This window comes from Balaenoptera physalus (genome assembly GCF_965194825.1).
Source record: "Balaenoptera physalus genome assembly, chromosome: 14".
Taxonomy (NCBI): Eukaryota; Metazoa; Chordata; class Mammalia; order Artiodactyla; family Balaenopteridae; genus Balaenoptera; species Balaenoptera physalus.
Window position 1 is genome coordinate 5,193,497 of NC_138893.1, and position 15,603 is coordinate 5,209,099.

General features: G+C 38.9%; 1 protein-coding gene across 4 annotated transcripts in view; it reads right to left on the minus strand.

Annotated features, from left to right (window-relative positions):
* Positions 1-15,603, minus strand: part of BICC1 (BicC family RNA binding protein 1) — a 303,029-nt gene that overhangs the window by 40,149 nt on the left and 247,277 nt on the right. For all 4 annotated transcript variants that reach the window (XM_082425510.1, XM_082425509.1, XM_082425512.1 and 1 more), the window contains 6 exons: positions 8,823-8,902; positions 6,912-7,070; positions 5,575-5,628; positions 4,937-5,131; positions 4,457-4,708; positions 2,248-2,379 (listed from right to left, as the gene is read on the minus strand). In XM_082425510.1, the coding sequence (XP_082281636.1) occupies positions 2,248-2,379; positions 4,457-4,708; positions 4,937-5,131; positions 5,575-5,628; positions 6,912-7,070; positions 8,823-8,902 (872 nt within the window). The remainder of the gene's footprint in view (positions 1-2,247; positions 2,380-4,456; positions 4,709-4,936; positions 5,132-5,574; positions 5,629-6,911; positions 7,071-8,822; positions 8,903-15,603) is intronic.

Here is a 15,603-nt window from a genome sequence, read left to right on the forward strand (position 1 = left end):
ACCATAAAACGTTAGTTACCATTTACTGGGTGTGTCCTGTGTCCCAGGCACTGTGATGGAAGCTGCACATATATTCTAATTCCTGCAAAACCTCATGGGGTGGAATTATTATTCATGTTCAGTGAGGACAAGGGCCTTACCCAAGGTCACGGCCCAGCTGTGGAGGAGCAGCTAGAGGATTGGAACTTGGGTCCTTCTGTCTCTACAGCCCATTCTCGTTTATATCCTCTTGTCTTTACATTAAAGCTTTCCCCCCTTTATCTCATCTTTATAAAACAAATCAAACATGTCACCATATACAGACTGCATAAAAATAGTCACTTACATTTGACATTTACAGTCTACTAGTTAACTAATGGACCTTGAGGTACCCCTCTTCCTCATTGATGACATATCTGTGGCAAAGCTTATAGTAAAATAAATTTCCAAACCATACATCTTCTTTTTTTCTTCAATGGACTCACCTAGAAAATTGGAAATGTGAACCCAAGGGGGAAAGCCTCCAGTGGACAATACAGAAAATGTGTGGGTGAGACAGCAGTTAAAGCAGCAGTCAGCCTCGGGGCCTGTGAGGCATAATTCAACGGCCCTGGGATGCTGCAAGGTTTCAGAGATCTCACTTAAAATCTCTTTTCCCCTGACCTCTGCTCACTTCTTGCTGAACTCCAGAAACCTTCCTGTGCCAGTCTATCTTTACATGCAAAGTCTCTTCTGACTGTATCTCTTCATTCTGGTACGTACAGTGACTCTAGTCAACTCAAATTAGTAAAGTACAAAGCTTCACAATACATAAAATTAATGTTCTATTCTCTAACTTTAAGCTCAATACATCAAGTTCATTTAGAATCAATCCTATCTTTTCCTTTAAAGTTTTCTTTTGAAGAAGGCATGATTCTTTTTCTTATGTTGGACACTAAATACCACATTATTTACATAGAGACAAAATTGTATATAGTAATACATGTTATAAATATACCATATGCATAAATGCATATATGATAAAATTCAGTTTAGAAATTTTAAAAACGGAAGGCACAACTGTTTGGTGTTTTACCTACTATAATTAAAAATATACATAAATGTTATCATTTAGTACATGTTATTATGCAACTTGCTAATTTTTTTTTTTTTTAATTTTTGGCTGCATTGGGTCTCTGTTGCTGCGCGCAGGCTTCCTCTAGTTGCAGCGAGCGGCGGCTACTTTTTGTTGCGGTGCGCGGGCTTCTCATTGCGGTGGCTTCTCTTGTTGCGGAGCATGGGCTCTAGCCCTAGCATGGGCTCTAGGGCTTCAGTAGTTGTGGCATGTGGGCTCAGTAGTTGTGGCTCGTGGGCTCTAGAGCACAGGCTCAGTAGTTGTGGCGCACGGGCTTAGTGGCTCCTCGGCATGTGGGATCTTCCCGGACCAGGGCTCGAACCCGTGTCCCCTGCATTGGCGGCGGATTCTTAACCCCTGCGCCACCAGGGAAGTCCACAACTTGCTTTTCGTATTCAACACCATTCTTGTCCTTTGGCTTCTGATTCAAAGGTTTCTTCGGCATGTATAAGTAGAAGTAGCATCGCTGAGGGTAGGGTATCCGTGTTATCAGTGTGAGCAGATGATCACAAGTTGCTTTTCAAAGTGGCTGTGTCAACTTACGTGATTTAATGTGGGAACACTCCTCTTTCCTCACACTCTCACTAGCACTTAAGAACGCCAGAATTATAGCATTAAGCTTTGCAGCATCTTAGAGGAGAAGTTCCAAGAAGGCTGAACTGGGGATACTTCATTATTTAAAGTATATATGACAGACAATGGCGCCTATTCTTTAAATCTCCAGGGCTAGCACAGTGGCTCACAATTAGTAAGTAAACTAAGTATTTTTTTAATTGCCTTGGATATGTACACATACACATAGGCACATAACACAACGTTTAGCCTTACCAACTCTCCGGCAAGTTAGTAACGTTTAAAGTTACCAGATTGCAAATTAGTAAGAAAATGTTTCCTCTTTCCTTCCCATATAGGTAATTAAAATAACGGTCACAAATGGACTCCAAAAACCAGTACATATATTAAAAAAAAAGATCAATAACGAATGCTGTTACAAATTTACATTTATATAAAATAACTAAATATAATACATAACGATGTATATTATACAGGATATTTAGTTCCATGTATATGCAAATACACATTTATACGAAAACAACACTAGACAGAACGTGAGGTGATACACGGCTCTCTTCGGGCCCAGACTCTGAACCAACCTTGCTCGGCTGTTTTGGCTTCGGTTTAATACTGACGAAGACGTCGAGCTGCTCCATCAGCTGAGCAATGAACTGTGGATCAACTTCCATTTCTTCCTTCATATCAAACATTAGCACAAGAGGAAGACAACCCTAGGAAATGTCACAGTGGAGAGGGTGCGAGGTGAAAAGTTACTCATTTAAACATCCAATTATCTAACATGCCTACAGATAATACAGTCTTTTATAAAGAGTAAAAACCAAAGTATTAAAGCTAAATTATATACCTTCACACAGCTTAGAAGGCTGCTGTGTAAATAATGTTGAGGGGTAGAAACTATTTTTTGGATGACAAAAACATGTGTCTTATGTTTGGTTTTGGCCCTGAATTCTTTATCTACTCTCCACCTTGGAAAATTCCCCCATTCTCTGACTTCAGTTTTGTTAGTGACGCCAGAAACGACATTCTCAACCACATCAAGGATACTAATCTTGTGCCCTGGCTCACAGACCTACAGCGGAGGATTTTTATTGTCTCCTGAATGAACTCTAAACATGTATCAGCCTTTAAAAATCTCCACATTTCAGCTCGGCTTTGCTGGTGCAATCACAGGTTTATGTGTACACGTCTGCCCCTTCCTCCAGGCTAGACCAGCCTCTTGACTACCTTTTAAACAGGTTCTGACATTGGTCTCTTAACTCATAAAAAGGCTTCTTTGCCAACCCAAGTCCTACTTCTCTTCTGACACAGCTCAAACCTTACCTCCTTCCTGGAGTAAAATGTTACTATCACCCCTTCTTTTCACTATCTCACTCTTTAGCATGGCAGAGTTTAGCACTTTTTTTCTCTGATGCTGTCTTCCTGGCCCCTAATCTACTTAGTATAGGAACCAGATCCCATACATTTTTACGAGGTACAGATTGATGGATTTGTACATAAGTATCAGAAGAAGTTACCATCAAACATACTAGCATTAAAATGAAATCACCATGTTCCATTTCTCTTCTGGATAAGTGATGTTTGTAAGGACACTGCTATAAAAAAAATGGTGATGGTATTTAAAATGTAAGCTAAAGCCATTTAATTTATCTCTCCCTCACGTCTTTCAGTATTGTTTAATAATAATAATATGTCTCACTGCACACCTGTATTTTTGGCAGGTGTGATCAAAGTATGAATATGAATTCATAACTGTGCTGATCGCTTGAAAAGTTTACTAACTCAAACTAATATCTAAAGAACTTGAAAAGCACAAAAAAGAAAATATGAAGAGTAATCATAATAATCTTTGAATACAAATATGCTCTCTAACTAGCCGTATATTAAAAGTAGCCTAAGTAAGCCTGGCTTTTAAGAAAATTAAAAATTAATTTCTTAAAATTATATATCATAATCCTTAATGATTATAACAAGTTTTCCTCTGTCAGAGGAATGGAATCAACAATACAAATCTGGATCTTCTGAAAGTTTCTCAAGAACAGATTCTGCAAGTTAATAATAGCAAATGTCACACCTGAAGCTTATGGATTCAAATGCCACTAAAGGTCTAGCCGAAACAGGAGAACATGATGGTGTTTTTAATAAGAATACTTGTGAGTCCACAGTATGTCAGTCTATTTTGTTACTACACATCAACCTACACACTGGGTTTTTAAATGAATATAGGAAGGATAGAAATATTGAAAATTATAAACTGGAAGCAGTAGTAAATTATATAACTGTTATTTTTCTTCAATGCATGACACTCAAATTCATGGCTTAAACAGCATTTTAAAAATTGTATCAGAGATTTATGAAATGTTCAAATGTTTCATGCTACCAAAATTTACATCTTCGAGGGTAAAATTTTCAATGTGTTAATTTTTAACTTTTCTGTTTAAACAGAAGACTTTTTTGGCAAACACAAACTAATACTACACGTCAAATAAAAATAACCACCTTCCACAAAATACAGCCAGTTATTTCAATGTCACCACTTCTGTTGCTTAGTGTAAGTTAAAAAAAAATACTAAAAGGAAATTACTCACCTATCTAATGAAATTAAGTCTGTGAGGCACCATGTACCTTATTCTTTTATTTCCTTTTACCAAGTAAGTTGCTTATTTGACCAGGATTTCAAAGTGCTTCCATAAATACCACATTGGTACATTATGGGCAGCAACAAACACTGTACCCAAAGAGGTTAAAAAAAAAAAAAAAAAATCGTACCATTAACTTCAGTAAACCTACCATGAGATATTGCCTTGCAAGACAGACAGACTCAATGGTGCCCTGGAGGTAGACGGTGGATTTCTTTTGTGGATTACTGGGATCGGGAAAGTGGATCTGAGCACCCGTTCTCTGCATAATATGTTTGATGTTGCTTCCATTTCGACCCATCATAAAGAGATGATGCTGAGCTGCGATATCTAGTTGCGTGCTCACAGGGATAGCGGACGCCAAGCTCCCGGCGAGATGCTCCAATAGCATGGCAGTTCCTTCCTGGGAGGAAAGGGTGGGAAGGAAGTAGGCCTGTACAGTAACCGTCCACGTTGAAGGGAAAGATTCTACTGCACTTCTGCCAGCTATGGAAAAACTCAACACATTCTAAGAACCCAGAACGTACTATGAGAACAAATTCTGGAAAACAAATTAGTTTTAAAATCCTTTAAAAATAAAACTTGCATGATGTGTACACCTACAATGTTCGGAATTACCTGAACCACTTACCTTCACAGCACTTGTGTTATTCTGAGACCCTCGTACTATCACAGTAGCACCGTACATTCGGGACCGCTGTTTAAATGACACTGAAATGTTGTACGTTTGTGATATGTGCTGAATAGAGGGGGAATTAGGGTCGGGCACTGGTTGAAGAATTCCAGCAATCGGCAGCTCAAACATCAGCACCAAAGGAAGCAGCTCCTAAAATGAAATTACAGAACCCAGGGCAGATAGTTAAGTCATTGTACATTTAGAGATGTGTGTAGTTCATTCATTCTTTTCTGAAGATGGAATTTTAAAACATAATGCTTTTATTACAGCCACAAGCTTGGGTAGACGATATAAAGTTTTTTAAATGAAAGGAGCCTTTTGTGAAACCTGAGAGTTTGTAACTTAAGCTGCCTGTGGCATTTTTCCTCAGGCGCCTTTTTGATCATTTCAAAATCACCAGAGAAATCGAGCCAGATAAAATCCAGAAAGTCTCTAAGAAACACCTCCGACACATTCATACAACTTCTGTCACTATTTCCTACATGTTGAACGTATGACTTGGTTATAAATTGATAAATTATGGTATTTTTATTGCCTTATAATGCAGACATCGCTGACATTGATTTACAGAACTGAAGGTAATAAATAGTTACCCGAATTCTAACTCGGGCCGATTCTACTCCTGCCGGTTGTCCTGCTATAGATACCTGCAAAAGTACGAAAACACAGAGTTAGAGTTATTGTACTTGAACCCACATCTGCTTTCCCGGTTATCTACACCCTCACTATGCAAAGTGTCGTCCAGGATAAAACAGCATCGCCTATCCGGGAGTTTGTTAAAGATGAAGGACCTCAGGCACCAACCCAGAGCTACTTAATCAGAATCTGGATTTTAACAAGCTCTGGTGATGTGTGTCAACTGATCAACGTCACCTCCTGGACTTACCTAAAACCTCCCAGCCCCCGTGAGCCCATCCTGCCCTCTTCACAATTTCTCGTGTTCACTGCACTTTCTCCCTTTTTATAAAAACTCTCTGAATACGAGATGGATATCAATGTGCAATGATAGTGCCACACTAAGTTCTCAAAGTAATGAACTACTTTCATGCTAGCTGGCAAAAAACTGCTGCTCCAACAGCCCTCTCCTGGGATCTCCTGGGCTTTCCTACGATCCATCAACTAAAGAATTACTCTTGGCGTTAGGGCAAGCGGGTGGGGCTCCAGGACAGTGCTCTCTCATGGGCCACGCCCACGCCGTATCAGCTATCAAATATTTTGATTACTGCTCTTGCTTTTTACCATGGCTTCCTATCTGGTTCTTTATGTATGTGTCCCACTGTCACCATTAGTCCCCACAGAGAAAAAACCGTATCGTATTCATCTTTGTGGCCAACATAGTTTCTATATTGTGATTAGAGGAGAGAAAACTTCCAAATAACACAAAGAACACCATCTGTTCTTCAAGCACTGACAGCGTTTTCATGTAGACAGGTGAGTTCCATTTGTTTCCAAACCCAAGAACTAGAAAAAAATGTGTTATAAAACAGAGCCATAACTCAGTCAATGTGAGGAAGTCAGACACTCATACACTGCCTCTCAGAAGGTGATCCGGTGTAGCCTGGAGGACCACTTGTGCGATGCTGCAGACAGAATCCCAGCTATCGACAGGTGCTTGGACTAGGCAAGCTTTCAGGTCCTTTCCTAACTCACATGCCTTCCGAGCCTTTCGTAGGGACTTCGTTTTATGTTGCCATGATATCCTTCCCTCTCTTCTACAAACTGTTTAGAGATCAGGGATTTATGGCCCATCTACAACTCATCTCCTCAAAAAAGAAGAGCACCTGCAGTCTCCTTGGAGAGGGACATACAATCCATACTAAATGCCGACTTCATGATTACGCTTTTGCTCTCATCTCCCAAAAAAGTTATGCATGCAGAAAACTCAAGCTTTAATTTGTCCCATAAAAGTTCACGTGAAAAGACAAAGCACCTGGTTGCTTTTTTCTGCTTGATTATTCCTGTTGGAATCTGGAAAGTGGATGTGGCATCCTGTTTCTTCCATCACCTTCTTAATATTGTTGCCACCTTTGCCGATTACATGAGAATGTTCTGTATGTGAAACATCCATCTTCAAGGTGACCCGATTGCTCTACGTGGAAATAATGTATTATTTCTTGATGCATGAAAAAAGGAAGGAACAACTCTTAAAAAACACTTTTCCCCCAAAGGAATAGGATTAACAAAAAGTGACCCAGTGGAAAATCTTATAGATTTCTTAATAAGATCATCTTAATCTATAAATTTTTCAATTTCTATCTATTTCTCCTTGGCTAATAAAAAAGACATTTTCATTTAAAGACAAATTTGTCAGAAAAAATAGAAAGATATACTTTTTACCAAGATAATTTTTGGGACAGTAGTATTTAAGTAAAATTAGGTATAATTACAAAAAAATTACTTGTTTTTCCTTTAATGGATATTATTCATGAAACAGAATTCAAATAACTAAAAACGGATGAAAACAATTACAAGAGTGAATATATGTATGTTAGTAGAAACGTTGAACAATGATAGAAAACAGGAACTAACAATAAAATTCAAAACGGAATAAAAAAATATTTACAAACATTTTCACAACTTCTCTATCACTGTATGTCAAATTTTACAAAGTAGATAAATTATTCTTGCTGGTAGAAATAAGAGTGAGGAAGATACCACAAAGTATACATCTTTAGCAGTAAAATGGCTTAACTAAATCAATACGGAGTGTAAGATTTGTTAGTTACATTAAAGCAAAATGTAAAATTCTAAAACATAATGAATAATTACAATCAGACTGGAATCCATGTATTTAATTTGGGAAAATGTAGTGCTGTAAAATTATAAAGACTGACATGAAATGTTTTCTTATTTATAAAATTGATACTGAAATTCTTCAGTCCCTACAAAGTAAAATTAAAAAGTCAAATACAACAAGATGTTAAAAATATCAATAGGTTTACATTTTCTGAATTCTTAAATTTTAAACTTATATCCATTAAATACTTCGGTTTTTAAACTTAGTTCTTCTTTTAGTTAAACCTCTAAAAAGAGAAAAAAAGATATCCTTTTTTGGATATCCTAAAATATTTAATAATTATCAGGTGAATATTTCTTAAAAATTAAAAAAACAGCAACAAAAAGGAACGGGAAAGGAAATAAAGAGGAAGAGATCAGAAACCATTTCAGTGAAATACCGGGTGGCAAAACATAGTGGTTAAGAGGCAGACAGCCTGGATTTGAATCCCACCTCCCCACTTTTCAGCTACTGAATCCTGTGCAAATTCCCTAATATCTCTGTGCTGATAGTTATGAGGGTTAAACCAATTAATATTTGTAAAGGGTGTAGCTAAGTGCCTGGCATATAGTAAGTGATTTTGACGTGTTTATTAAAATAAATTCTCACAAACGAGTATACATTTTTACATATTTTAATTTCTCTATTGTCTCTCTCTACATATACTTGTAGAGAGACAGAATGTACAAGAGAAATTGTCAAATTTCATGCCATCACACACACAGAGCTATACAGAAGATTATTCTGGTTTTCTACTGACATCATAAAGGCAAATATGCTAATTCTTGCAATCTTTATTACTTGCCCTATACTAATACAGGTCAATATTTTTTAATATATATGTATATGGGGGGGGAGAGAATATTATTCAATTACCCAGCATGAGAGAACCTATTCAAATTTTAAACAGAACTTTAATCCACTGTAGAATCACACGTGCTTATTTCAAAACCCACCATTACTTTCTCCTGGTTTTTCTTCTCCAAATGGTTCTTTCACAACAGCATGAAGTAGCCCTTGCAGAGACAAGGTTCTGACATCTGAGTGTCCTTAACATTCACTTACTTTTGTGTCTAAGACAGACATGATCATTTCCTTGGCTTCCTTAACATCTTCTTTCTTTCCAGAAACCTTAATATGGGGATCTATAAGAAATCAAAAACAAAGGGCTCTTATGAAACTCCCAGGCTCTGTTTCAAAACTGTTGTTACACTATAAGAAAAGAGATTACATAATAAATTTAATATTTGATTCATTCCAGGTGTGTTGTCACTGTAATAAAAACAGGAATATGGAAAATACTCAAACTGTGCATTTATCAATGCTTTTTTCCCTTCTGAACACTGGCTAACCTATTTAAATTTAATTGCAAAATATCATATAATTATTTTTTAAACAAGTAAAGAGTCTATAAATTCAGTTTATTAATTCATCTCTTGCTACATTCCAGGTCCTGTTCTAAGGCTTGAAATGCATGGACTCATTTAATCTACACCCCAGTTTTGTGAGGTTGTTTACAGAGGAAACTAAGGCACAGAGCAGTTTAGTAACTTGCCCCAGAAAACCATTCAGGGCTTGTTGATTGTAATCCAGTGTCTTCCAACTCTGGATTCATACTTTAAACCATGTGATAATTTAGAAGATATTCTTACCAGTCAAGGTTAATAGAAAAAAAAAAACTTAATCTTCATTCAGGAATATTTAATATTTATTCAGAATTAGTACTACCTGACTAAATATCTGCTATGTCTATTGCTTATTAGTGCCAGGGAATGTTGCACATGAAAGCATTCATTCATTCAGCAAATATTTTCTGAACCTCTACTATGTACCAGGCACTATTCCAGGGACTGGGGGATATGTGAGTGACAAAAAAAGACCCTTGTCCACTGTGCAGGGAGGCAAAAATCAATCAAATAAATAAATGACCTAGTATATTAGAAGGTAAATATTATGACAAAAAGGAGAACAAGACGAAGGATGGGGAAGACCAGCTGTGGACGGGGCAGGGGCGTCAGGCCGCGCTGAGAAAGGAAGGCTTAAAGGGCGGGAGGCAGCTGGCCAAGCTCTGATCTTCCAGGAGTAGGAGACATCAGAGCCAACGCCTGTGTGGGGACGCGCCTCTTGGGTTCTCTCTTGAATCAGGTTTTCAAGTCTCCCCAACAATCTGAGTGTTTTATTACCCCACAGGTCAGCCTGACAGAGACCAAGACCATCCCGGGGGGTAAGCTGAACGTTCTATGCGATTAGCTTTAGTGATAAAGCTGAATAACAGAGAATGCATCATCAATCATCATCACCAGCATCGTTAATAACGCCAAGCTTACTGACTGCTTACAACATGCCGCCTTCTCTGCAGAGCACACGTCATAGACTCAGGTCAACGACGGAGTCAGCCAGTGTTCGCGGAGCAACTTTCACAATTAGCGAGCAGTTCTGCCCGAGTCCTTCTAAACCAGGACAAACTAGGATAAGAAGGTAAACTGACCTGGGGTAGATTTTATCCAACTACGCGTACATCCTCCTCATAGTGTGATTTAACCTACCCATCTCCACCTCACAGTCATCAAGGCCATGACTCATAAGGTGTGACTGAAAGACAGAGGGAGGGAGAGAGACAGAGAAAGGAATGAAGGATGAGAAGAGGGAGGAAACCATTTTCTAAAGCCCCCCGTTCTTAGGATAGGATGGGGCGATCCTAGTCAACAAGAGTGAGCGTGGAGCCTCAGAGCTTGGGAACGTCTGGCCCCCCGGGGAGGCCTCCCAGCAGCAGGGCCTGATCGGGGTCGGCGCCCTCACCTCCGGCCCCCCCCCGCCCCAGACTGTGTCTCCTGGGGGCTGCTTCTGGCTCAGGCACTTTTCCTTAGTCTGTTCTTTTTTTTTTTTTTTGGCTGTGTTGGGTCTTCGTTTCTGTGCGAGAGCTTCCTACAGTTGCGGCGAGCAGGGGCCACTCTTCGTCGCGGTGCGCGGGCCTCTCACTATCGCGGCCTCTCTTGTTGCGGAGCACAGGCTCCAGACGCGCAGGCTCAGTAGCTGTGGCTCACGGGCCCAGTTGCTCCGCGGCATGTGGGATCTTCCCAGACCAGGGCTCGAACCCGTGTCCCCTGCATTGGCAGGCAGATTCTCAACCACTGCACCACCAGGGAAGCCCCCTTAGTCTGTCCTTTAATCCCTCCTCTGACAGTTGCCCTGTCAAAGGGATGTTGTGAAGATCAAAGACCTTAATGCTGGTTAAAACTTTCTAAAGTGTTTAAGTATCAGGTATTACAAGGCGAGGGGCTAAATAAACGTAGGGCAAAACGGCTGTCCAACCACCGCAAGCTGGGAGAGCCTCACGCTACCGCTGCGTGATGTGGTGTCCGCTTGCTCCTTCAGGCGTCCTAACAGGGACCGCCTTTTCTGTGCAAGACTCTCGCCAACTTTAGCAAACTTAAGTAACCAAACATTCTCTTTAATAATTCTTATTATATCCATTATGGCTCCTAGAGGCAATATTTACATAAAGAGCTGTCTAGATTCAAAAGTTTGGTCTCAACTCTCTTGAACTTTGGTTTGAATTACTGTAGGCTCTGACATTAATGTCTACTAGAAATGCTCACTGCTGCAGTGGGGGATTAGAGCTCAGTGCTGCTCTAATCCAGACCCACATGTCTGCTCCTCTGACTCGCTTGTAGCACTTACTAAAATGTAGGTTCCTGGGTCTGCAGGACCCGGCAATCAGCATTTTGTTGTTTTCCCAAGTGATTCCTAAATCAAGAATAGGACACAGCAGATCAAGCCACATAAAACGTGTAATTGGAATCTCTTATGTATCAGCCAAGTATATATAACATAAAATGCTTCTATAGGAAAAGAATGTATTTTCTCACAAAATAAATTAACACTATGTATTGAGTGGTATGATAATCTGAAAACCTATTACTTTACAGGCTGGATAATCACATTAAAATTCCTATGCATCTGTAGAGGGACAGGAAACCTCAGACCCAATTTAAGAAGGAATTTGATTTTCCACCATCTCTGCATCAAAGGAACAATAAACAAAATAAAAAGCAAAAGACTCAATTAAAATATATGTATACATTTTATTTCAAAGTGAAACAGCACCATCTAGAGGCCAAAAATATAAACTATCAATGGACACAAAAGACAGACACAGTAGCCACCAACAGCATCAAACTGTCTCCGGGACCCAAATCAGCACTCATTTCGAAAATGGTGCTTTAAATAATCAAGTCTTGTAAGTACAGAGCAAAAGATGACAAAATTCCGGTTTAGATTGCTGAAGTAGCCTGTAGTATTGTAGTTTTCATTCCCTCTTTGCTCTTGCTTTTTTTAAAAAGGTATCTACAGGATGTGAGTGGGCTTTTCTTCCAGGTTGAACTTAATGCGCTCATCTCAAATCCTGAAATACTATTCTCTGCTTTCAATAAGTGCTACAGTTTACCCTTCAAGCTTGTCCATGTAGCACCACAAGGGACTAAGGTTTCATTCAGACCCATTCTGGAAATACTTGATGGAGAGATGAAAAATCAAAGTATGAAGTATATCAACAAACATAAAAACAAGGAAAAGAACTGTTGGAAGATGGTGGAGAAACAGGAAATAAGTATGCAGTCTCCTCCTCCCCCAAAACTAATTGCTTTGAAGGACAACTCTGATTTGGGCATGAAAGTTTTAAGACATTGCTCTAAAAATAATATTGATTGTTGTTGAATCAACCCTCAAGCTCTCTGAATACAGGAATTGTCTTAACTGGTTTTGTAACTTCCACAGTTCAAAATAAGTAGTAGATACTCAGTAAACTGTTGCGGAATAGATTGATGGCACTCCTATTTTTGGAGATGGCAAAATACAGAGAGAGGAGATCCGAATCTGTGGAAAGAGTCTAAACCTCACAACCAAGGTGACCGTATGTCCTGCACTTCCCAAAATATTCCCAATAGTTTTAATTTCAAATATTCTGATTTCAGTACCTCTATAAAAATACAGAGAACTGTCAGATATTCATCCAGATTTTGGGTTTTTAGATTCCTGTCCCATCAATCTGCTCTTATCTCTCTGGTGTCATCCTATGAAGACCAGACAGTGATCCAACCTTCAATAAGTAATATGAAGCTGTACGGACATGGGTATGATATGGGTATTTTATATGTGTACCCTGCAAAAGAGCTAAACCTTTGGGCACAAAGAGGTTTTTTTATGACTCCATATGGAAATTCATAAGGACTTGGTAAAGCAACAAATGTTTTCATAAGAACATGCTAAAAACCGTATTTTCAGAAAGATAAATATTTCAAAGAGTTGGGATGTTTATACGAGCTTAAATTATGGTTTTAAAAGATTATCTCTTCAAACTCTGGTTTCTCCTCTTCTGGTTTTCTATCCTTGGAAACATTCCCATTCCTGGAAGCATTAGTGAATATTTTATTGTCTTTGCCTTCTCTCCTCAAGATTAAACATCCTTTCCGTTTCATTCCTATCCCACAGCAAAAATCTATAGAGAATACTCATGTTAGGCATTTCATTGTATTTATTATGCTACAGAAAGTAAGATACTACTGACACGTGATGAATTTAAGCCATCAATGTTTCACCAATGATCCATTTGTAACTACTTTCCTGCCTCAGAAAAATTCAAAGCAATGCTTTCATTCTCAGCATGTTCTCTTGGAGAGAGAAAATAATAGAAAATCCCTTGTTTGACTAAACTCACTCCTCCCACCCTCAACACCCTAAAATAAAAGACATCATATTAAAATTGGTTTTCTTGTTTATGGGGAAAAGTTCCATATCACGGCCTAAAATCAGGATGGCTTTTGGTACATTTATGCATGTAAACAAAAGTGTCAAACTGGCCTTAAATCCATAAGAAGAGACCACTGGACAGAATTCACTTTCTCCTGGCTTGGAACTCTTTTCACTTTTATTTCATGTTCTTCCTAAAGAGTCTTAGCCTTTAAACCTGTCTAACCAAGGACACTGGCTGGGGCCAGGTCTGTCAACACTGTTAGGAGTGGTCAGTGTTGACAGGCAGAGAATTTCAACTTCCTCTGTAATTCCCTCCAACCACTGGGACTATATCCTCCGCCGGCAAGTAGTTCCAAAGTAGTATGGCCAAATGTTTTATGGAAGGAAGACTCTGGCTCTAGAGTAGGAATTCTGTCGAACAGCCAATATACATCGTCTCAGAAAAATCCCCACACATCTCAAGGGCACTGGCTGACTTGGATCACACAGGGAGATGCTAGGGGAAGAGAGCAGATACCACAGAGAAGGGATTAAGTTTCAGTATGTTCTACCTAGGCTACAGATTACCTTCATGTTGTGGGGAGAATACGCGGATTCTACTGTCATGATACTAAGTTGTGAATCCCGATTCAGCATAAACAAGCTTTGTTACCTTGGAAAGATCACTGAATCTCTGGAGTATACCTTCTTCCAAAAAAAAAAAAAAATGAGGGAGTTTGGTCAGATCATTTTTACACTGTCTTATAAATCTGAATTTCTTTGGTGTAAAGCAGTAGTACTATCGGGTTCTTAACTAAAACTAACCTCATAAACAGGTGTATTTTCCAATTTTTTTGGTATCTCATGAAGTGGCTCACACCAAAGACACCACCATCTAAAATGTTTCCAAGAAGCTGAAGATGCAGGGAGCAACACAAATGTGTCTGAAATTGCAACCTGCTTCTACGTGGAGGGAGATGAGCTTCACAGATGGCAGCTCAGGCTTTCCTTTTGTTCGGGACACCCTAGGAATGTGGAATTGTGTATCAAAGCAGGTGAAATTCAGTGCTCACTCCACCGCCACCTCCTGCAGAAGCTGCTTGTAGCCATAAAACAAAGGCAGTGACGACCCCAGAGGGAGATGGGATTCTACCTCAAACCCTACTGAGCCATGTCACCATTCAAAGTCAGACACCATCCAATACGTCTGCTATTTTGATCACTTTTCCTTTAGACTGGAAAGTCGCTTTGCTGATCGGCGAAAGTGAACTAAACTTACAGTCAACTGGCCACAGCCCTCATTTTTCTGTGAAATTAAAGAGTTTCCCTCTAACTTCTTGAGAAATAGACTTTCCTTTTTAGGCAAAAATGTGATACGGGTCAAATAACATACCAGTATCACTTTTTTTGAAGTAAAGATATATGTTTTATCAAGAGATAGGGAAAACCTGAACTGACTCATTAAACCTGACTGGAAATGACTTTAAAAGAACGAAACAGAGTAACAGGAAATCAATTGCACTTTAAGCTTATTTTGTAGCCAGTAATACAGACTCCAGATTATTTCAAGGAATGCTCCTTTGACAACAAGAATTCCAATAAACTGAGTTAGAATAAAAATAAAAGAGCAAGGAGTATATTTGGACAGGGGGTGGAAAAGCCCAAGCTCTAAGTACTTAAGGCAAAATGTCGGTGAACAGCCATGACAGTCAAATATTATAACTGGGATCAAGAGGAACAAATTCACCTGTTGTAGGCATTCCCTAAACCAACTATGCTGCTTTAGGATATGGCATACGTTCATCCTTATTTACCTTATTTTAAAAGAAAAAAATTAATCTCTTTACTACTCAACTAGAAGAGAAGAGGGATGGGCAGTGAGACATGAAAAAGCAAATGTATTTTAAATTTAAAAACCTAGTTTTCACAAGAAAAAAATATTTCCACTGGTACCCACCATCAGTTTACATACCATGATGCCCCTAGATAACTTCCTATCAAAATTCCATTTGGAAGAATTAAACAATACTCAACAGAGAAAGGGTATTCTTGACTTCACAGTGGCATGAATGACACAAGCAAATCAAAAGACAAGAACGTATGGCAAGTTCCTCAA